This window comes from Cervus elaphus, chromosome 9 (genome assembly GCF_910594005.1).
Source record: "Cervus elaphus chromosome 9, mCerEla1.1, whole genome shotgun sequence".
Taxonomy (NCBI): Eukaryota; Metazoa; Chordata; class Mammalia; order Artiodactyla; family Cervidae; genus Cervus; species Cervus elaphus.
In genome coordinates this window covers 107,151,613-107,171,163 of record NC_057823.1, presented here as the reverse complement: position 1 = coordinate 107,171,163, position 19,551 = coordinate 107,151,613, and the positions used below count along the sequence as shown (strand labels likewise).

Here is a 19,551-nt window from a genome sequence, read left to right as displayed (position 1 = left end):
CTATGAGGCTGAATGAAGCTCCTTTCCTCTCCTATGTGTTAGTTGGAAGCTGTGAAGAAAGTTCTTCTGATCATACTATCTCCCAACAAGTAAAATATCTGAACAACCAAAGCAAAGATCTGTAAGCACATACTCTAATATTTTAGCAAAACTTTTTATCTTGTTTACAAGTTCATAGTTTAGAAGGAATAAATTGGGGATAAATAACTTTGTTCCTCAGGCTTGCCTAGGGAGTCATAGATAACAATATTTTGATATTAAGGGAAAGACCAGAAAGTTGTAAAAGGCAGACATAATTCAAAAAGAAAAACTAGGGACTTCCTGGCAGTCCAGTGGTTGCGACTCCACACTTTAACTGCCATGGGCCTGGGTTTAATCCCTGGTCAGGAAACTAAGCTCCCACAAGCCATGTGATGAGTCCAAAAAAAGAAAAAAAAAAAAGCATAACTATTTGGGTCTTATTTACTAAATTAAACAGACTTATAGATTAGAACAACTTTTATTGTATCATTTTATCGCAACATAGTTCAATGTTAGTACTAGTAAAAAGCCCGAAAGTGCTTAGATTATGTTTAGTATACTATTTTTGAGAATGCCAGGAATTATATAATCAGTTCAGTGGCTCAGTCATGTCCTTCTCTTTGTGACACCATGGACTGCAGCATGCCAGGCCTCCCTGTCCATCACCAGCTCTTGGAGTTTATTCAAACTCATGTCCATTGAGCTCATGATGCCATCCAAATCCTCTTTCGTCCCCTTCTCCTCCCACCCTCAATCTTTCCCAGCATCAGGGTCTTTTCCAGTGAGTCACCTCTTCGCATGAGGTAGCCAAAGTATTGGAGTTTCAGCTTCAGGACTGAAACTGATTGAGGACTGATTTCCTTTAGGATGGACTGGTTGGATCTCCTTGCAGTCCAAAGGACTCTCTCAAGTCTTCTCCAACACCATACTTTGTAACATAATTTCCTTCCAGAGGATTTTCTATAAAATTCAAAAAGTGTTTTTGATCCACAGCTGGTCAGATAAGAAAACTATCTAAAATTTCATTCTTCCCTAAGCTTCTATATAGTTGAATTTTGGGGGGTGGTATAAATATTTCTGATATTTATATATCTCTGATATATATAAATATATAAATATCAGAGAAGACAGACAGATCAATTCCTTGTGAGATTTAAGGAGTCAGAGGTTGATTTTGGCTGATTTTACTTCTTATTTCTAACTAGGATTTGTACATAAAGTATTTTGTCTAGAAACCACATACAATTTTTTTTTTTAATTGGAGGATAGTTGCTTTTAATGTTGTGTTGGTTTCTGCTGTACAACAGATGTGAATCAGCTGTAAGTATACATATATCTCCTCCCTCTTGAGCCTCCTCCCCACCAGCTCCATCCCACCCCTCTAGATGGTCACAGAGCACCAAGCTTAAACTTCCTTTGTTACGCAGCACCTGCCCACTAAGTGTCTGTATGTTTCAGTGCTACTCTCTAAGTTTTTCCCACTTTCTCCTTCCCCCACTATGCCCACAAGTCTGTTCTCTGAGCTTACATCTCTATCCCTGCCCAGCAAAAGGTTCACCAGTGCCAGTTTTCTAGAGTCCATGTGTCTGTGCCTTTATATTTGCTTTTCTCCTTCTGACTTGCTTCACTGTGCTTAATAGGCTCTAGGTTCATCCACCTCAATTCAGCTGGCTCAAATTTGTTCCTTTTTATGGGTAAGTAATATTCCACCATATATATACCACAACTTCTTCATCCATTCACCTGTTGACGGACAACAGGTTGCTCCCATGTCCAGTCTGTTATAAATAGTGCTGCCATGAACATTGGGGTGCATGTATCTTTTTTGAATTGTTATAGAAAAACCACTTACATGCAGAGTACATCACGCCAAATGCCAGGCTGGATGAAGCACAAGCTGGAATCAAGATTGCTGAGAGAATCATCAATAACCTCAGACATGCAGATGACACCACCCCATGGCAGAAAGCAAAGAGGAACTATAGAGCCTCTGGATGAAGGTGGAAGACGAGAGTGGAAAAGCTGACTTAAAACTCAGCATTCAGAAAACTAAGATCATGACATCCGGTCCCATCACTTCATGGCAAATAGATGGGGAAACAGTGGAAGCAGTGAGAGGCTTTTTTTTCTTGGGCTCCAAAATCACTGAGGACAGTGTCTGCAGCCATGAAATTCAAAGATGCTCCTTGGAAGAAAAGCTACGACACACCTAGGCAGTGTTTTAAAAAGCAGAGACATTACTTTGTTGACGAAGGTCCATATAGTAGTCAAAAGTTGTGCTTTTTCCATTAATCATGTACGGATGTAAGAGTTGAACTATAAAGAAAGCTGAGCGTGAAAGAATTGATGCTTTCGAATTGTGGTGCTGGAGAAGACTCTTGAGAGTCCCTTGGACTGCAGGGAAATCCAGCCAGTCAATCCTAAAGGAAATCAACCCTAAATACCCATTGTAAGGACTGATGCTGAAACTGAAGCTCCAGCACTTTGGCCACCTGATGCAAAGAACTGACTCATTGGAAGAGACCATGATGCTGGGAAAGATTGAAGGCAGGAGGAGAAGGGGGCAACAGGCTGAGGTGGTTGGATGGCATCATCAACAATAGACATGAGTTTGAGGAAACTCGGGCAGGTAGTGAAGGACAGGGAAGCCTGGCAGGCTGCAGTCGACTCATGGGGTGGCAAAGAGTCTGACACGACTGAGCACCTGAACAATGAACAGCAACAGAAACCACATTTAATTTTATTTATATGAAAAACGTTTCTTGGTTCACAGTTAAATCTTTAAAGAGCATAGTATTTGAGTAGGTTACAGTTTTCTGCTTTTGAATATAGTTCTAAATGCTAATGGAAGCAGTACTAGTGAAAGACCATGTGAAACTCACAGTGGTATTTTAGTTTTTACTTTGAGGAATTTAAACTGTTTAACTCATGTGCTTTTATAATCAAGAACAAATGAGTCCTCACTAGTCCAAGATTAATTTGTGTCCTATTTGGTTCTGTTGCTTGTTCTTGAAAAATTATTTTAAGATCTTTTTTCTTTTAGTTCTTTATCATCATGTCACTCAGTCGATACACTTATGTCTCTGCTTTCCTGGAGATACTGAAATAGCAGAATGTGATCCATCTTGTTTTCCTCTCCTTAATAAGACTACATACTAGCATACTAACATAATACGTTGGTATTGGTTCCTGTTTTAAATTTCTTCCGAAATTTTTTTCTTTAGTATTTGTGTCTGATACCTTCCTTATTTATTGTCTTTATCCCTATGTTCCTTCGATTTTTCTAAATCCTGGGGGCAACATTCATTGATCTTGCTTTCTCTTTTAATTACTTGCCTGTTTATGTTTTCCACTGCTGAGTTTTCAGAATAAGTGTTTCACATCCACTGCTGCTTTTATTTCACTATCCACTCTTATTAAATGCCTCAGAATCTTAATTCCCTTTATTATTTCTATATTCTCTAGTTTCCATAGCTAATTGATTTTTTACTCTACCCATCTTCTCTGACTTCAGTGCTGCCATTGAGCTGTTTGCTCACACTTTTCTGCTCCACAGTTTCTCTTCTACTGATCTATGTTGGATACTTCTTTACTATGTCTTCTTTGGGGTCTGCAAACTTTTTTTTTTTTTTTAAGATAACCAGATAGTAAATATTTTAAGCTCTGTGGACCAAAAGGCAAAATTGAGGCTATTATGTGAATACTTAATACGAGCATTTTAAAATGCAGAAAACACCCTTAGCTTCCAGGCCACTGAAAAACAGACGGGTGGCCAGGTTTTGCTTACGCACCAGAGCATAATTTGCTGACCTCTGGTATAAAGCTGTCAGGTGGCCAGGAGACTGATAACACTGTCAGTTTGTCTATTCAGCAAGACAAACCAGAAGATACTGAATAGATTTTCTTTGATAGAGAAAGGAGGAAAATGGTGGTGTGCTGGCAGGAAATCCTATTGAAATTTCTAAGCAGTTAGGTTATACAGTGAAAGAAGTAACTACCACTTTTATTAAATGTTTGCCATTTTCTGAAAATTGTGCAAAATATTTTATCTGCTATTCATTTAAACATCACTGTAGACTTGAAAGGTAAACATTAATGTCCTCATTTTACAGATGAGGAAAAGTGAACTCAGGGAAGTCCATGCATTGTCCATGCTTGTACTATAAGTGCTGAGCAGACCCTAAGCTAACTCTGTCAGACTTCAAAACTTGGTCTTGCCATTCCAGTATTCCACCGTCAGGGTGCAAAAGGCTGTCATATATCACAGATGGAACTTCACCTGATGTTAAATATGATATCTTCTTTCTTCAGTAAAGAAATAATTTATGGCAGGTTTTTTGCTTTTCATAGTAAAAAATCTTAATCATAGTTAAATTTCTTTTGACTAGCCCTCTGAAACAGTTTGGATTTTTAGAGCTACAAATTAGTAATAGACATTAAATTGGGAAATTTGTCATAGATAATAATGTTCAGAATGAAATATTAATAGGAAATTATTGATATATTACTTTCTACCATTTATATCATCCATGTGTATTAAATTCTGGAGAATATATGCTAAAGATAATTGTTGGTCCTTTTTAAATAAACTGATATCACTGAAAATTCACTATTTAAAATCATTCGATAATACTGTCTTAGCTCTTAGTAAGAGCTTACAGATACTTCACAATACAAGCAAATCTCCTTGGATGCTTTTCTAATAAAAGGAACTGTGATTTTTGCACATATGAAAAATACCTTTAAATGTAGTGCTAAAGAAGCAGCTACACTTTGGTGGTTCAGATTGAATGAATAAGAAGGCTAGTCTGTGAATTAGTTGAAAAACAAAAGAAACCGTGTTGTAGGGGAAGGTCTTGAAGGAATGATCTGGCCCTGAAATGAAAAAAGAAGGTGAGGTGATTGTGAAAACATTCGTGGTGGTGGGAGCAATAATTGTGATGAAAATTCATATTTGAGGGACATTATTTGGAATAGAGCATATTAGAAGGAAAGTGTTGGATGTGAGAATGTACTCATAACTGGGATCAGATTGTAGTAAATCATCAGTGCCATTCGAGGTTAAAACTTTTTTTTTCTATACACTAGTATTTTTTCGAGTGGTTAAAATACACTGAATGGCACAAAGACAAGTTTTCTTAATTTTTATCATTATATATTTATTTTGATGTGAATCAGAAAAAAAATATGGCTGGCACATCAAATTTGGAACTTTACGAATATTGCTTAGGAGATAAATATATTTAGGTAACACAAAAAAATATTGTTTAAAAAAATGATTTGTTAATAGTTGCTGATGACTTACTATTTACCAGGCCCTGTTAGAATATTTTCTATATATTAACCCGTGTGGAGAAAAGGGAACCCTCTTACGCTGTTGGTGGGAATGCAAACTAATACAGCCACTATGGAGAACAGTGTGGAGATTTCTTAAAAAAACTGGAAATAGAACTGCCATATGACCCAGCAATACCACTCTTGGGCATACACACCAAGGAAACCAGATCTGAAAGAGACACATGCACCCCAATGTTCATCGCAGCACTGCTTATAATAGCCAGGACATGGAAGCAACCTAGATGCCCATCAGCAGACGAATGTATAAGGAAGCTGTGGTACATATACACCATGGAATATTACTCAGCCGTTAAAAAGAATTCATTTGCATCAGTTCTAATGAGATGGATGAAACTGGAGCTCATTTTACAGAGTGAAGTAAGCCAGAAAGATAAACACCAATACAGTATGCTAACGCATATATATGGAATTTAGAAAGATGGTAATGATAACCCTATATGCAAGACAGAAAAAGAGACACAGATGTATAGAACAGACTTTTGGACTCTATGGGAGAAGGCGAGGGTGGGATGATCTGAGAGAACAGCATCAAAACATGTATATTATCAAGTGTGAAACAGATCACCAGCCCAGGTTTGATGCATGAGACAAGTGCTCAGGGCTGGTGCACTGGGAAGACCCAGAGAGATGGGATGGGGAGGGAGGTGGGAGGGGGGTTGGGGAACACATGTAAATCCATGGCTGATTCAGGTCAATGTATGGCAAAAACCACTACAATAGTGGTTTAAGTAATTAGCCTCCAACTAATAAATGAACAAAAACAAAAACTCAGTGTGATGGTGGATACTATTATTATATTCTTCTGATAGGTGATGCAGTGAAGGCACAAAGACATTAAATAATTTTTCCACAGCTAATAACTGGTGAATTCAAATCCAGGCCAACTTACTCCAGAACCTGTGTTCTCAGCTTCATTACCTTAAGGCACAATGTTAATGGACAGCTGTAGCAAGAATTGTGAGGGCTGTATGCAGATGGCTTACCTGTGTGAAATAGAGCCTTAGTGGAGAGGAACTGTTGAAGTTCCTATATTGTTTTAATATAAATTTATTATTTATAGTGTTTTATTATAAAATATATTTTTGGAGTAACATTATAAATGTACTGTTTGATATAAATTGAAGTAATCGGAATATTCAGAATATGTTTTTTAATTGAGTTGAGGGAGTTGGGATTAAATTTAAGGACACCAGTTAATAATTGATTGTCTTAAGTCTAGGTTTGGAGAAAACACTTGAGCCAGAGTTTTTTAGGGGAAATGGAGAAAAGGGCACTAGGATATAAGAGCCATTGAACAGAAAAAATGGGAAGTAAGAGAGGACTTGTGGGGAGTTTGTGAAGAGTCAGAGATCTATCCAGCTTAAGAGCAGGATAATACCATTAGCAGATAGAAAATCAAGAAAGGAACTTAAATAGCAGATGAATTTTGTTAAAAATATATAATTTTTAAAAGGAATGTGAAAATCTAAAAAATATTTGATGGGCAGTTAGTGGTTATGAAAGTTAAGAAAGTAATTTTTCTGAAATTTTTTTGTTAACCCTTTTATCACTTATTTCATTCCTTATTGGTGGTCCTTAGTATGGTGGTCAGGGCTGGGGATATATGTTTAAAAGTTACCTACTTAGAGGTGAATGTTAATACACAATGAGTAGCAGTGATGTAGGCCAGCTGTCTACGAACTTTCTTGAAGGGTCAGATATTAGATATTTTAGGTTTTGCTGACTATGGCAAAATCAAATATAAAAACCATATGTGGCTCACATGCCATTATTTTTTAAAACAGGCAGCATGGCCAGATTTGGCTAACAAGATGCATAGTTTGTCAGTCCTCAACATAAGCGTCTTATTTATATTGACATTTGGAGGTATTCCATCAGTTATTTCATTAATTTATAAAAGTTCAGAAATTTCATATGTTATCTTTCTGGACAGGACCTTACTCTGAGAGAAATGTTTAATAATGAAGTTTACTTTTAAGCAAGTGTGTTAAAAATTGCCACAAACTAATGTAGAAATCTTAGCCTGCTTCTTAAAGACATACCAAAATTGGAGTTGGTAATTTAGCTATAAATTTGAGAAGCTTCATGGTCAAGGAAAGTTAGTTCGGTAAGCTCCTTTAAAACTATTTCTTTTGTGAGATTTTGACATTGATACAAGTCTGAAAATGATTTACTTGATCTTAGATGATTCTTCGGATCACAGAGATTTTACAGACAGAAGCAGTTTTGGCTCATGCCCAGTGAGGGCACACCTGTTGCTTGCTGTGCCAGGGCTTTGTTCTGTTCCTTCTCCAAGATGTTTGTGTCCTGCTGCGCATTGTCTTCTGAAAATTGGAAGTTGATTTTATTTCTTTACTTCTGTTACCTTCTCAGAGCTCAGATTAGTGCTGTTCTTTGTTAACTGCATCTTGATCTCTTGGGTTCATCTGCCTATAGAAGAAGACAGTACCAATTACCACTTCCTTTCAAAAACATAAAGTTTGTTATTTTTTTGTTTTCTTAAAAGTCAATGCAAAAGGTAATCTTTAAGGGAATTCTTGAGCAGAATGATTGATGTGACTGGAAAGAACATTTATGATTTATATTCAACACTGTTAAGTAATATTGTAGCTTTTGGTGATATAAGATGTGGCTTCCCTGGGGGCTTGGTGGTAAAGAACCCACCTACCAGTACAGGAGACACAGGTTCCAACCCGTGGGTCAGAGAGATCCCCTGGAGAAGGCAATGGCAGCTCGCTCCAGTATTCTTTCCTGGGAAAGCCCATGGACAGAGGGGCCTGGCAGGCCACGTCCATGGGGTTGCGAAAGAGTTGGACATGACTTAGTCACTAAACAACAGCAAATATAAGATGACTAATGCTTTGCAAGTTGTTGAATGTAACCAAATTAACCACTTAAATACATATAACTTAAAGTAATTTTTCTGAAATTTTTTCGTTAACCCTTTTATCACTTATTTCATTCCTTATCTAAATATTCTGTTGAGATTTATTTTGTGTTCATTCCTATGAAAGGACTTCAGTAAAGATTTGTCAGTGCTCTTTTGTATGAATTTGAATGTCTCTCCACTGCAAAGTGTTTTTTGTAAAAGGAAGAGAAAAAAATAGGTAAGCTTTTTAAACATGGTAATAGTGAAAATTTCTTCATAGAGGATGTGATATCAGTTGTCAGTAGGTAATGAGAAAGTTGTGGATAGGTCGGGTGAGTAATAACACTTATTATATATTCCAGATAGCATTTAAATTGTGATTACTGAATACATTACTTAGAATTTTGTTTAGAATATGTCTAAAATATAAAGAATCTATGTGTAAACACCATGGAATTAGTTACTTTAATGAAGAAAATAATAAATTGATAATTTCATAACTTTCCATATAATATATTCATTTGAAAATGTTACATTCTGCTGAATATTTGTCTCTGTATTTATTTTAAAATGTGCTAAAATTGAACCAGCTCCTGATGAAACATGTAGAGCATTAGTAGTCCATTCTCTACCTTAATGCCTGGTTAACACTGCAAATGGCAAATACACTTGTCCTGACAGTTTTTTCTGTTCTGAATTTGCAGTTCAGAATGCAGTGATGGAGAATGGTCTGCTTCTCTGCCGCATCGATTTTCTGGTACAGAGAAAGATCAGTCCTCGAGCGACGAGAGCTGGGAGACTCTGCCCGGAAAAGAGGAGAACGAGCCTGAGCTCCGCAGTGACAGCAGCGGCCCGGAAGAGGAGAACCCGGAGCTGTCTCTCCAGGAAGGGTACGCTGGCCGCGCGGCCTGTGACCGCGCGCTGTGGGGCGCTGCGCGTCACCTTCAAGGGGTGCTGTGCTGCTGGTCACGTTTACAAGCCCTGTGTAGGACCACTAGGTCCTGCTGAATTCTGTTAAGCCCTTGGTTATTTTCCAAAGAACAATTAACTTGAAAATACTGGTAATTACAGTGCCGTCAGTTGAAATACAGTTTCCATTTTGCTTTAATTAGAGAAACCATGGACACTTAAACGATCATTTTGGTTAAGTCAGGTAGGAGGGAATCAGAGCTGCCGTTGCCCTTCAGTGGAGATAGTGACAAGGCAGAAGGGACAGCCGTTCTTGGGAACGCAGGCAGCTGTAAACAGTGAAGTTTACTGTTGCTGTCTGATTGCGTTGGGTGGTATGTCCAATTAGTGGCTTGATGTTAAATCTCTTTGTGTTTTCCTCACTTAAACGGGAATGCTCTAGTACAGAGCTTGTCAGGTTTATGCTGTGGCGGGCTGGATAGTGAGTCTTTTCAGCTTTGTGTGCCAGTCTCTATTGGAGCTACTCAGTTCTGTTGTTGCAGTGTAAAAGTAGCCACAGGTAATACGTAAATGAATGGGTGTAGCTGTCTTCCAGTAAAATTGTTTTATAAAAACAGGTGCAGGCTGGAAATAAGCTGTGGGCCATAGTTTACCAGCTCTTGCTCTGCTAGTATTTCCCGGGTAAGAGAGACTCTGGTGTTTAGGTTGATTTCATACATATACACTCATACACAAAGAATTTTTTTTGTTTTAAATCACATTAAAGAAAATTTCCCCATTTTATATTTTATAGGTTTCTGGTAAGAACATTTGTTGAATTTTAAAGTCTTGTTAGCACCAATGGAAATGACATAATGATTTTTTACTTTTGGCCTAGTAATCGTGAGCAGTTATTCTGTTACTCGATTTCCTAATATTCAACTACCCTTACTTCTTCTTATAATTAACCCAGCATGATCACATAGTCATGGTTTATTGTTGTTTTAATGAGCTGCTAGATTCTTTTTGCTGGCATTTTATGTACTATTTTTATATTCAGAGCTGTGTGAATTTTCCCTATTTGTGGTGGTTTTTTTTGGTCTTGATAAGTTTGATACTCAACTTTGCTAAAAGAGTATATAAATATATTTATATACATTGTATCTTTTGGTGTTTAAATAGCTTCTTATTTCTTTAAAGGCTGTTAGTATTTTTTGTGAAACGTTTCAGGCTCGGTATTTTGTTTTGAGGGAGTATTTCTTTGATAATTAAAATTTCTTCATGATGATGATTGGTTGGTTCTAATTTAGTCTGTGAAATCTATTTTGGTAAATATATTTTCTTAGGAAAAAACTATTTCAACTTGTACAGACATCAAATTTTTACTTCTCAAAAAATATAAATTTCCAGCTTGAGATTAATTCTATATGAAAATCTGGAAATAAAAAAACATTAGAAAATTTGTAAAGAAAGGAATTTACAAACAATTGGTTTTGATAGTGGTAGATTGAGGTGGCGTTTTTTTCCCTCTTCCTAACTTTCTGTTTGATCATCTTTAATTATTATTAGTTTCAGTTCAGTTCAGTCGCTCAGTCGTGTCTGACTCTGCGACCCCATGGACTACAGCACGCCAGGCCTCCCTGTCCATCACCAACTCCTGGTGCTTACTCCATTGAGTTGGTGATGCCATCCAACCATCTCACCCTCTGTCGTCCCCTTCTCCTCCTGCCTTCAATTAGTTAGTTTACTAAGTATTAAATTTTTTGTATGTAATTCGTGAAGAATTTCATATGTAATTTTTCGTATGTAACTATCATGCAACAAACATTTACTGAGCATGCAGTACATGCCAAGCGTTGTACTGGATCCTGGGATTGTATCAGTGAACAAGACAAAGTTCCTTCATGAAGTTTATGTGGTGGTGGGAGCAGCAGGTAAGATAGAAATAATTGTAAATCGCAAACTGATAATTAACGGTGAAGGGAGTAAAACGCAGATGTAATAAAGCAGTCGATAGGTGCTTACATTAATTAGAGTAGTCAGGGAGGACTTCTCTTAGGAATTGACTTTTGAACTGAGTTCTAAAAGATGAGAAATAGCAATTAGTTGAGGGAGAGCTTTCTAGGCAGTAGGAGAGAGGAGAGCAGAGGTACGGTGAAAAGGAAAGGGCTTGGCATGTCAGAAAGTAGTGGGGCTGAAGCAGATGAGTGAAAAAGAGTAATATGAGAGGAAGTGGCCAGGAACCAGACTCTGAAGAACATACAGCAGCTGGAATTATTCAGAGAGCAATGAGATTTTAAGTGTGGGGAATTAACTGATTTAACACATTTTTAAAAGATCAAACAGCTTCGTAGAGATTGAATTGGAAAGGGACTAAAGTAAAAAAGAAGATAAGAGTGAGTTAGGCTGTGAGGGGGTATCTGGTAGTGAGAATTTTAAAAGGTAAACAAGTTTGGGACTCTTTTTGAGTTATAAATATTAAAATGAATTGGGTGTGAGATGAGGGAGAAACCAGTCAGTTATGACTGTGTATTCTCTTTGTGCATTAGGTGGACATTCATGTCATTGACTAAGATGAGGAAGCCTGGGGAGAGAATTGGGAAGTAGGAACTCCTTTCCAGAATTCTAAGTGCGTTAGACATGCATTGTGGAGAAGGCAATGGCACCCCACTCCAGTACTCTTGCCTGGACAATCCCATGGATGGAGGAACCTGGTGGGCTGCAGTCCATAGGGTCGCGAAGAGTCAGACACGACTGAGCAACTTCACTTTCACTTTTCACTTTCATGCACTGGAGAAGGAAATGGCAACCCACTCAGTGTTCTTGCCTGGAGAGTCCCAGGGACGGGGGAGCCTGGTGGGCTGCCGTCTGTGGGGTCGCACAGAGTCGGACACGACTGAAGTGACTTAGCGGCAGCAGACATGCATTGTAGATGGCAGGAGGCACGTGAATATTTAGCTTATAACTTTAAGGGAAGTGTCCTGAATTGTAGTTAGATGTACAGATACAGGAGTACAAACAGAAACACATTTGGAAGTCATCTAGTGCTTGCATCAGTATCCTGCAATAAAAGATCCAGAAATTTGATTTAAAAAAATAGAAGTCGGTTGGTGAGAAGGGCAGAACTAATACGCTCTACAGCAGGAGTATTTCAGTTTTGGGGAAAGATCAGAGTTGAAGAGTGTGGTTTGAGAGAAGTCTGAAAGTTAGCTTTTGACATAAGCTAAATTTGTATGGTAAAATTTTAAGGGTAGCCATTATAAGAATAAATACGGAGTATATATGTTAGAAACCTGTAGACAAGGAAAAAAGAAACTTGAGACATGAAAAACTAACATTTAAAGTCAATCCAAATAACAGTAAAGAAAGGGAGAAAAAGCATTAAAACATGGAAGAAAAATAGGGATTAAAAAAAGCAGCACATAAGAAAAAGTTCTGTAATAAACATAAACTGTTTTCTCTCTGCTTGTGAAAGATAAAGCTTCAAATCAGTTAGCTTTTTTAAGTTAAATGTTGTTTACAGAACCCACACTTAAATCATTAGCATACAAAAAGATTGAAAGTTAAAGGACAGAAAATGGTATTTCAGGGAAATACTAACTAAAAGAAAATGCACTAATCATACTAGCATTAGCAAAGTAGACTTAAAGACAGAAAAGCACTGTTGGGGAGGGTGAAGGTAACTACATAATAAGTCCAATTTTCCAGTAAAATGTAGCAGTTTTAAACTTGAATGTACCTAATAAAATAGACTCAAAATATATAAATCAAAATTTAATCAAACTAGAGAATATTGACAGATTTTCTGTCATATTAGAAAAATTTTAAATACCTTTCTGAATTTCTAATTTATGGATACAAAAAATTAATTGCAGATTTGAGCAACTCATTTAAACATGATTTAATGAACACTGCATGCTGTGGAATACAAAAACACAAAAAGTGAATGTGTACTATAGACTGCAAAGCACAGATTAACACATTTCAAAGAATCAATATCCTGTAGACCGTTTTCTCCGACCATAATGCAATTAATTTTATAAATAAATAATACATACATGTGTGTGTGTGTGTGTATATGTATATATATATATATATATATATATAAAACCCCCTTTGCATATGAAAGTATCCATGCTTCTAAAAAAACAGTAGGACAAAGAAGAAATCATACTAGAAGTTTAAAAAGCATACAACTCAATGATAATGAAAATACCACCAGTCAAAAACTGTGGGATTATAGTGAAATTGATATTTACAGGTAAATTTATCTTTATAAATACTTATGTTAGAAAAAAAACAAGCTGAAGATGGAGTAGCTATGCATTTAACTTAAAAAATAGAAAAGGAATGTTAGAATAAATAAACTAAGGTAAGGAGATAAGAATCAGAGTTAGAGAAGATAAGAACAAAAGTCAATAAAATTAGAAAACAATAACAGTAGAGAGAATCAAAGAAGCCAAAAGGTGATACTCTGAAAAAATAAGAACAAGAAGACATTCCACTTAATAGTGAACAGGAAAATAAAGATGACACAGGTGAGTGATGTGGGAAGGGGACAGAGCTGCAAAACCAGTGAAGGTCGTATGGACCAAGAAGAACACTGATCTTAGAATCAGTACATTTGAAAACTTAGAAGTTGACAAATTCCTAGAAAAATGGAATTCATCAACACTCACTACCCTAAATAATATGATAACCGTTACAGATACGTAATCAGTGGTTTATAATCTTTCCATGGAGAAAACAACTGAGCCAAATGGTTTTAGAGCTGAATTCTCTTAAATTCTCTCCAAACTTTCAAAGGTCATATCACACTACTCTTCAAGAGAGTGAGAAAACAACTATTTCTCCAAGTCATTCAAATAAGGCCAGTATAACCCTAGTACCAAAAGAGTATGTTAAGAAAATTATAAGCTTATACTTTAATTCATTAAAGTATACATCAAACTCTTCAACAGAATTATTGGAAATCTGAATTTGTTAAGTGTATTTTTTTAACAGATAAAACTCAGTTACCAATTTGAGTTTATTCCAGGTATGTATAAGTAGTTTTATCTAGAATACCTATAAATGTTACCACCACATTAGCAAAATACAGGAGAAAATTCAAATGACAAATTCTGTAGATTTTTTTTTCTGTGGGGGAAAATAAAATCACTTGTAATGTTCAGCATCTCATCATGATAAAAGTTCAGAAACTAAAATCAGAACAGAATTTCCTTGCCCTCATAAAACCTATCTAAAAAAATAGAAATAATTTTCAATAAAGAAGCATTAAAAAAACTTCCCCCCTTGAGATCAGGAGTAAGACAAGTGTACCGTTTCTGTGGCCATTGAGGAGGAAGTGTTGGCATGGCAGGATGGGAGAGTAATAAAAGATAACAGATAGAAAGAAGAGAACCAAATTAGGAGACTGACTTACAGTATGAAGTCTTAACGTGCAGAGAGCATAGTGAGCTAGAGATTTGTAAGCAAACTTTGTCTGGTTGTGAAATGATCACAACCTTGAGCAGGTAATTCATTGAAGAGGAAATATTAACAGTGAATAAAAATATCAAAAGATGCTTAGATCATTAGTAATCAGGGAGTGTACATTAAGAACGCAAGGAGGGCCCCTCCTGGTGGTGTAGTAGTTAGGACTCTGTGCTTCTAATGCAGGGAGTGCAGGTTCAATCCCTGGTTGGGGAACTAAGATCCCACATGCTATGTGGTGCAGCCAAAAAATAAAAACAACAACAAAAAAAGGATCACAAGGAGGTGTCTTCTTTTAATCACGTGTTGTATTAGCAGTGTCAGGTGTTTTGGAGGATGTGAATCAGTTCTTACACGCTGCTTGTTGAGGTGGATATTACCCAAGTACTAATTAATAAGCAAAGTTAATGTATACATGCATAGAGTATTACACAGCAGTGGTAATGAATGAAGTTACATACAGAAACATGGATGAATCTTAAAGATAGAATGCTGAGTAAGAATAACCATTCCTGGGAAAATGTGTATCATACCTATTTCATAAAGTTTAAAAACAGGCAGTAGTAAATATCTTGTTTAAGTATAGAAAACATCTTTCACAAAGCAGTGGAATGAACACAGCATCACCATGATGGTGCTTTGCTCTGGAGCGTCAGGCCAAGGGGGTAGAAAAAGTGTAGAACACGAGGTGTATCTTAGTCAGTGGTGATAGTCTAGTTCCTGGCTTGGGCGATTGGTCTGTGATTGTTCAGTATAATATACTGTGTAACTAAAATAGGTTGTATATATTTTGCATTGGGGAAAAGAAAGAAATTAAAAAATAAAGGGAATTGAAGATGAGAAAACGGAGATACCCAGTTCTTTACAAAAGGGAAGAGATTCCAAGTGGATTTTGGACCTAGAAAAGGGCTGTCCTCACCCCTAAAAACCTAGAAACATGATTGTTTGCTTATAGAATGTTCAAGGAGAAAGTAACTGACTGATAATTAGAGCGAAGGTAAGTGAGGTTCTTGAGAAGATGATCCAGAGCTCAGGAAGACGGCCTCTAGGATCAGAGAGAGACTCCTCCATTGTAGCTCGTCGGGAGGCAACAGGTGGTCCTGGGTACGTCTGACCCTGTTGTTCAGTAGTGGGGAGGTAACAGGTGGTCCTGGGTACTTCTGTTGTCCTGTTCAAAAAAAATTTTTTTTTTAAGATCAAAATTCCTTTTGTTATACTATCAGGCCAACTCTGGTCCAACCACAGTGCCGCTCTTCTAGCCTGATCAGTTTTGTGGTGAATGATGAATGAACTTTATGTAACACTGTGAGAGCATGTGCCACATCACACTTATTTTCTGTTTCTGCAACTGTGTTATCATGAGTTGTGATAGACAGAAACAAATGTTTAAGCAAAATATGTAGCCAAGGATTATTTATATAGTTGAAAGAGTATTAATGACATTATCGTTTAGATTCAGAATAATTTCTTATTTTACTTTTCTTCTTTGAATTTAAAAAACTCATAAATTAATATTTCTTACACTGAATAATTTTCAACCATGTATTTGAGTTTTATGTTAGATATCTGAATTACAGCATAACAGTCATTTTGATAGCTGTGTAATTTTAAAAAATGTATTTCTTGTAGGTGTACATTGAAATAACAGACATTTCCAAGGACTATTCTAGGCTTAATCTCTAAATTATTTGACTTTTAAAAGATTTTCAAGGGTTTATTATTATATTTGCAACACAGAGAGAACCTATTAAGTGTCAAGCACATGTTACAGGGAGTGAGGCTCTAATGAGTGCACTGGGCTCAGGCGTGTCTGACTCTGGGACCCCATGGACACAAGTCCACCAGGTTCCCCTGTCCATGGGGTTCCCCAGGCAGGAACACTGCGGTGGGTTGCCTTGCCCTGCTCCAGGGTAATGAGGAGAGACAGCGTTTTATGCCCTTGAGAAGTTGCCAGTCTAGGAGGAGGCAAGTGAGTCCCAGGAGAGTTAGAGGACACTGCCAGGTAGCCTCAGAGAGCTGTAAAGAGGGACTGCTGCGCAGGACTTTTAGGTTGATTTGTACTTTAAAATTGTTTGAGGCTTAATTTTACTGGAACTAAATTATGCACAAGAAAGCATCTACTAAAAAAAAAAAAAGAAAGCGTCTACTGTCTTTATGTATTAGACATTAAAAATTTAACAAAATAAGCATATTTTGGTATGCTCATTTCTCTCATTTTATTAGACTAAATCGTATAAACATGTTATTCTGATGTGTACTTGAGCAAAAATTAAACATTTATGGATTTAGGTGTAGAAAGAGATAGTTTCTTTGTATTGAAAATGGGTTGATTCTTGTATGTGGGCATTGTCTACATCTCTTTCATAAATGTTTTTATTCCTAAAGTTAAATTTACACATTAGAATGAATAGAGTTTTAATTAGCTGTTCTTCAAGTTGAGATACATAAATTGTTGTATAACATTATTTCTCATCTTAAACCCAAACTAAAATGAAACTTTGCTGAGACTATCTTATTTAACCTCCTTTTGGTATACTAAAAGGTATATTTTTTTGTCAAATAAGATGAGTAAGAAAATTCTACTAGTATAATTGTCTTATTTGTAAATTTGAAAGTAGCTTTTGTTCAGTGTTTGCAGCCTTGAAATGCCATTTTTTTCTTATGTACTATAATTATTAATTTTTCTCAGTTTGGCCTTCGTGTCCAAGTTTTTGGTATTTTGACTTTTCCATGAGCATTTTCTTTTTTGTGTATGTTGTGAAGTTTAGCAATCAATTTATCTTTGGCTTCAAAATTTTGTATCATGTTTAGAACAACACAGATTTTTGTGAAAATTTCTCTTGTGGTCCTTCTAGTACTTGATTTTCTAGAGGTATTGAAGGCAGACATGCATTTTTATAAAACAGATCTGGAATTTATTTAAGGCTAAATAATGACATCAAAATGTAATGTCCCTTCCTCCCCCCATGTGGATACCCAGTTATCTCAGTGTCATTTATCAAGTGGTCTTTCCCCCTGTTGTTTTGAAATACTTTCATTGTTCTTATTTTCTTTATCTGTGTCATTGATTTGTCTATCCCTGTTTCTGTTAGCTTATTTTCTAGTGGAAGAATGAGTAGCAGTAAACATGAAAATGATAAGTAAAAGGAAGGTCTATAAGGAAAATAAGCAGAATGCTATATCAGCAGTGACTGGTGAGCTGCTTAAAATGAGTGGTCAAGACAGGCTTCCCTTAAAGAAGTGACATTTCCTCTGATCTGAGAACCAGGCAGGGGAGTGGCAGTGTGTAAATCTGGTGAAAGTGCATTTCAGAGGTGGAGGGAGTGTCTGCAAGGTGGGCTGATCTCCACATGCTCCAGGGGGAGAGAGAACAGCAGGAGAGTAATGGGGGGGGGGGGGCGGGCGGGGCGCGGGGCGGCGGTTATTGTAACTGAGGGAAACTACTCAAGATTGGGACCTAATGATTCAGATTACCTAGGGTGAGTTTTTCTTAATTTTCTCCTGCAAAAAGAAAATAGAGTATAGATAATATGTATCAAATAAAAATATTCTTAGGTAATTAGGAGCTATTTCTTTATACATATGACCCAATAACAAATTTGCTTCCCTTTAAAATAATTTTACATCTAAAGAAGGCAGATTTTTTAGAATCATGTAAGTACCAAGAATTTAGAATTCAAATAAAGTATCTACTTGCACTAAAGAGAGCTCTTTAGAGAAAAAATTTATGATGTATTTTAAAATAATAATACTTTTTCTTCCATGAAAATGTTTGTATTAGGGAACAAACATCCTTGGAAGAGGGAGAAATTCCTTGGTTACAGTACAATGAAGTCAATGAAAGCAGCAGTGATGAAGGGAATGAGCCCGCTAACGAATTTGCACAGCCAGAAGCTTTCATGTTGGATGGTAACAATAACCTTGAGGATGACTCCAGTGTGAGTGAAGACTTGGATGTGGACTGGAGGTATGTAGCACAGTGTGCTTACCATGCTCACTGATCACTGAGTAGAATTTGTTCACGAGTCTATAAATTATGAGAACTGGATCTCTGACACCTAAGAAATATTTCCATTTTTCTCATCTGTCAGTCTTCCTCTCCTTCCAAGCTCACTTCAGACACTGCTTCCTACATGAACTCTAGTCATTGACCTATTCCTTCTTTGACCATTAACTCTACGGATGCTTGCCTTACATCCTAGTTATTTACATACTTGTTTCAGGTTTATGACTTTTAAATTTGGTGTTAAAAATTTTTTATGACAAATATATATTTGTGTGTCCTGATCCCCTTAATATAGCACTTGATATAATCCTGTAAAAAATAAAAGTCCATGATGAATACTACTTGAAGAATTTCAAAACCTGTGATTGAATCAGAATCAAGACTGTAGTTTTCCTTCTGTATTTGCAAAATACGGAAAATACAATTGTACCTTCCCAGAGATGTTGAATGAATTAAATTTACTTCATGCTGCAAAGAATAGTGAGCTTCAAATAAAAGTAACATACACATTAAATGGATTATAGAATTGTAACTGTTTGTGATAGAATGAATGCTCAGAATTTATCTGTTTTGGTTTATAAACTTAGAGTTTTTTTTTTTCCCAAGTGTTCAGAGCCCTCTGAAATAATTACTCAGATGTAGAGAGAATGTTTGTTCCAGCTACCCCGTTTTTGTTACTTTTTCTGGAAAAAATTATGGCTTGATGCTACCCTTATTTTCATCTTTGCACAGATATATTTTTAAGAATTTGTCTTGTTTTTCCAGTTAAAATTCCATTACAGAAAATTTAGAAAAATAAAGGTAAGAAAAACTCATTCAGACCCCTGACAATATATCTTTAGGGCCTTCTTTGTGGCTTCAGTTTCTCTTTCTGAATGTTTTTCTTTGTACTTCTCTAAATTGTTCCAGACACAAAACTCGGTGTCTCCATGAT

At 36.4% G+C, this 19,551-nt stretch overlaps 1 protein-coding gene across 1 annotated transcript in view; it reads left to right on the top strand.

Annotated features, from left to right (window-relative positions):
* Nucleotides 1–19,551, top strand: part of PJA2 (praja ring finger ubiquitin ligase 2) — a 70,495-nt gene that overhangs the window by 28,697 nt on the left and 22,247 nt on the right. The window contains exons 5-6 of the mRNA XM_043913762.1: nucleotides 8,953–9,138; nucleotides 18,393–18,578. Of these exons, the coding sequence (XP_043769697.1) occupies nucleotides 8,953–9,138; nucleotides 18,393–18,578 (372 nt within the window). The remainder of the gene's footprint in view (nucleotides 1–8,952; nucleotides 9,139–18,392; nucleotides 18,579–19,551) is intronic.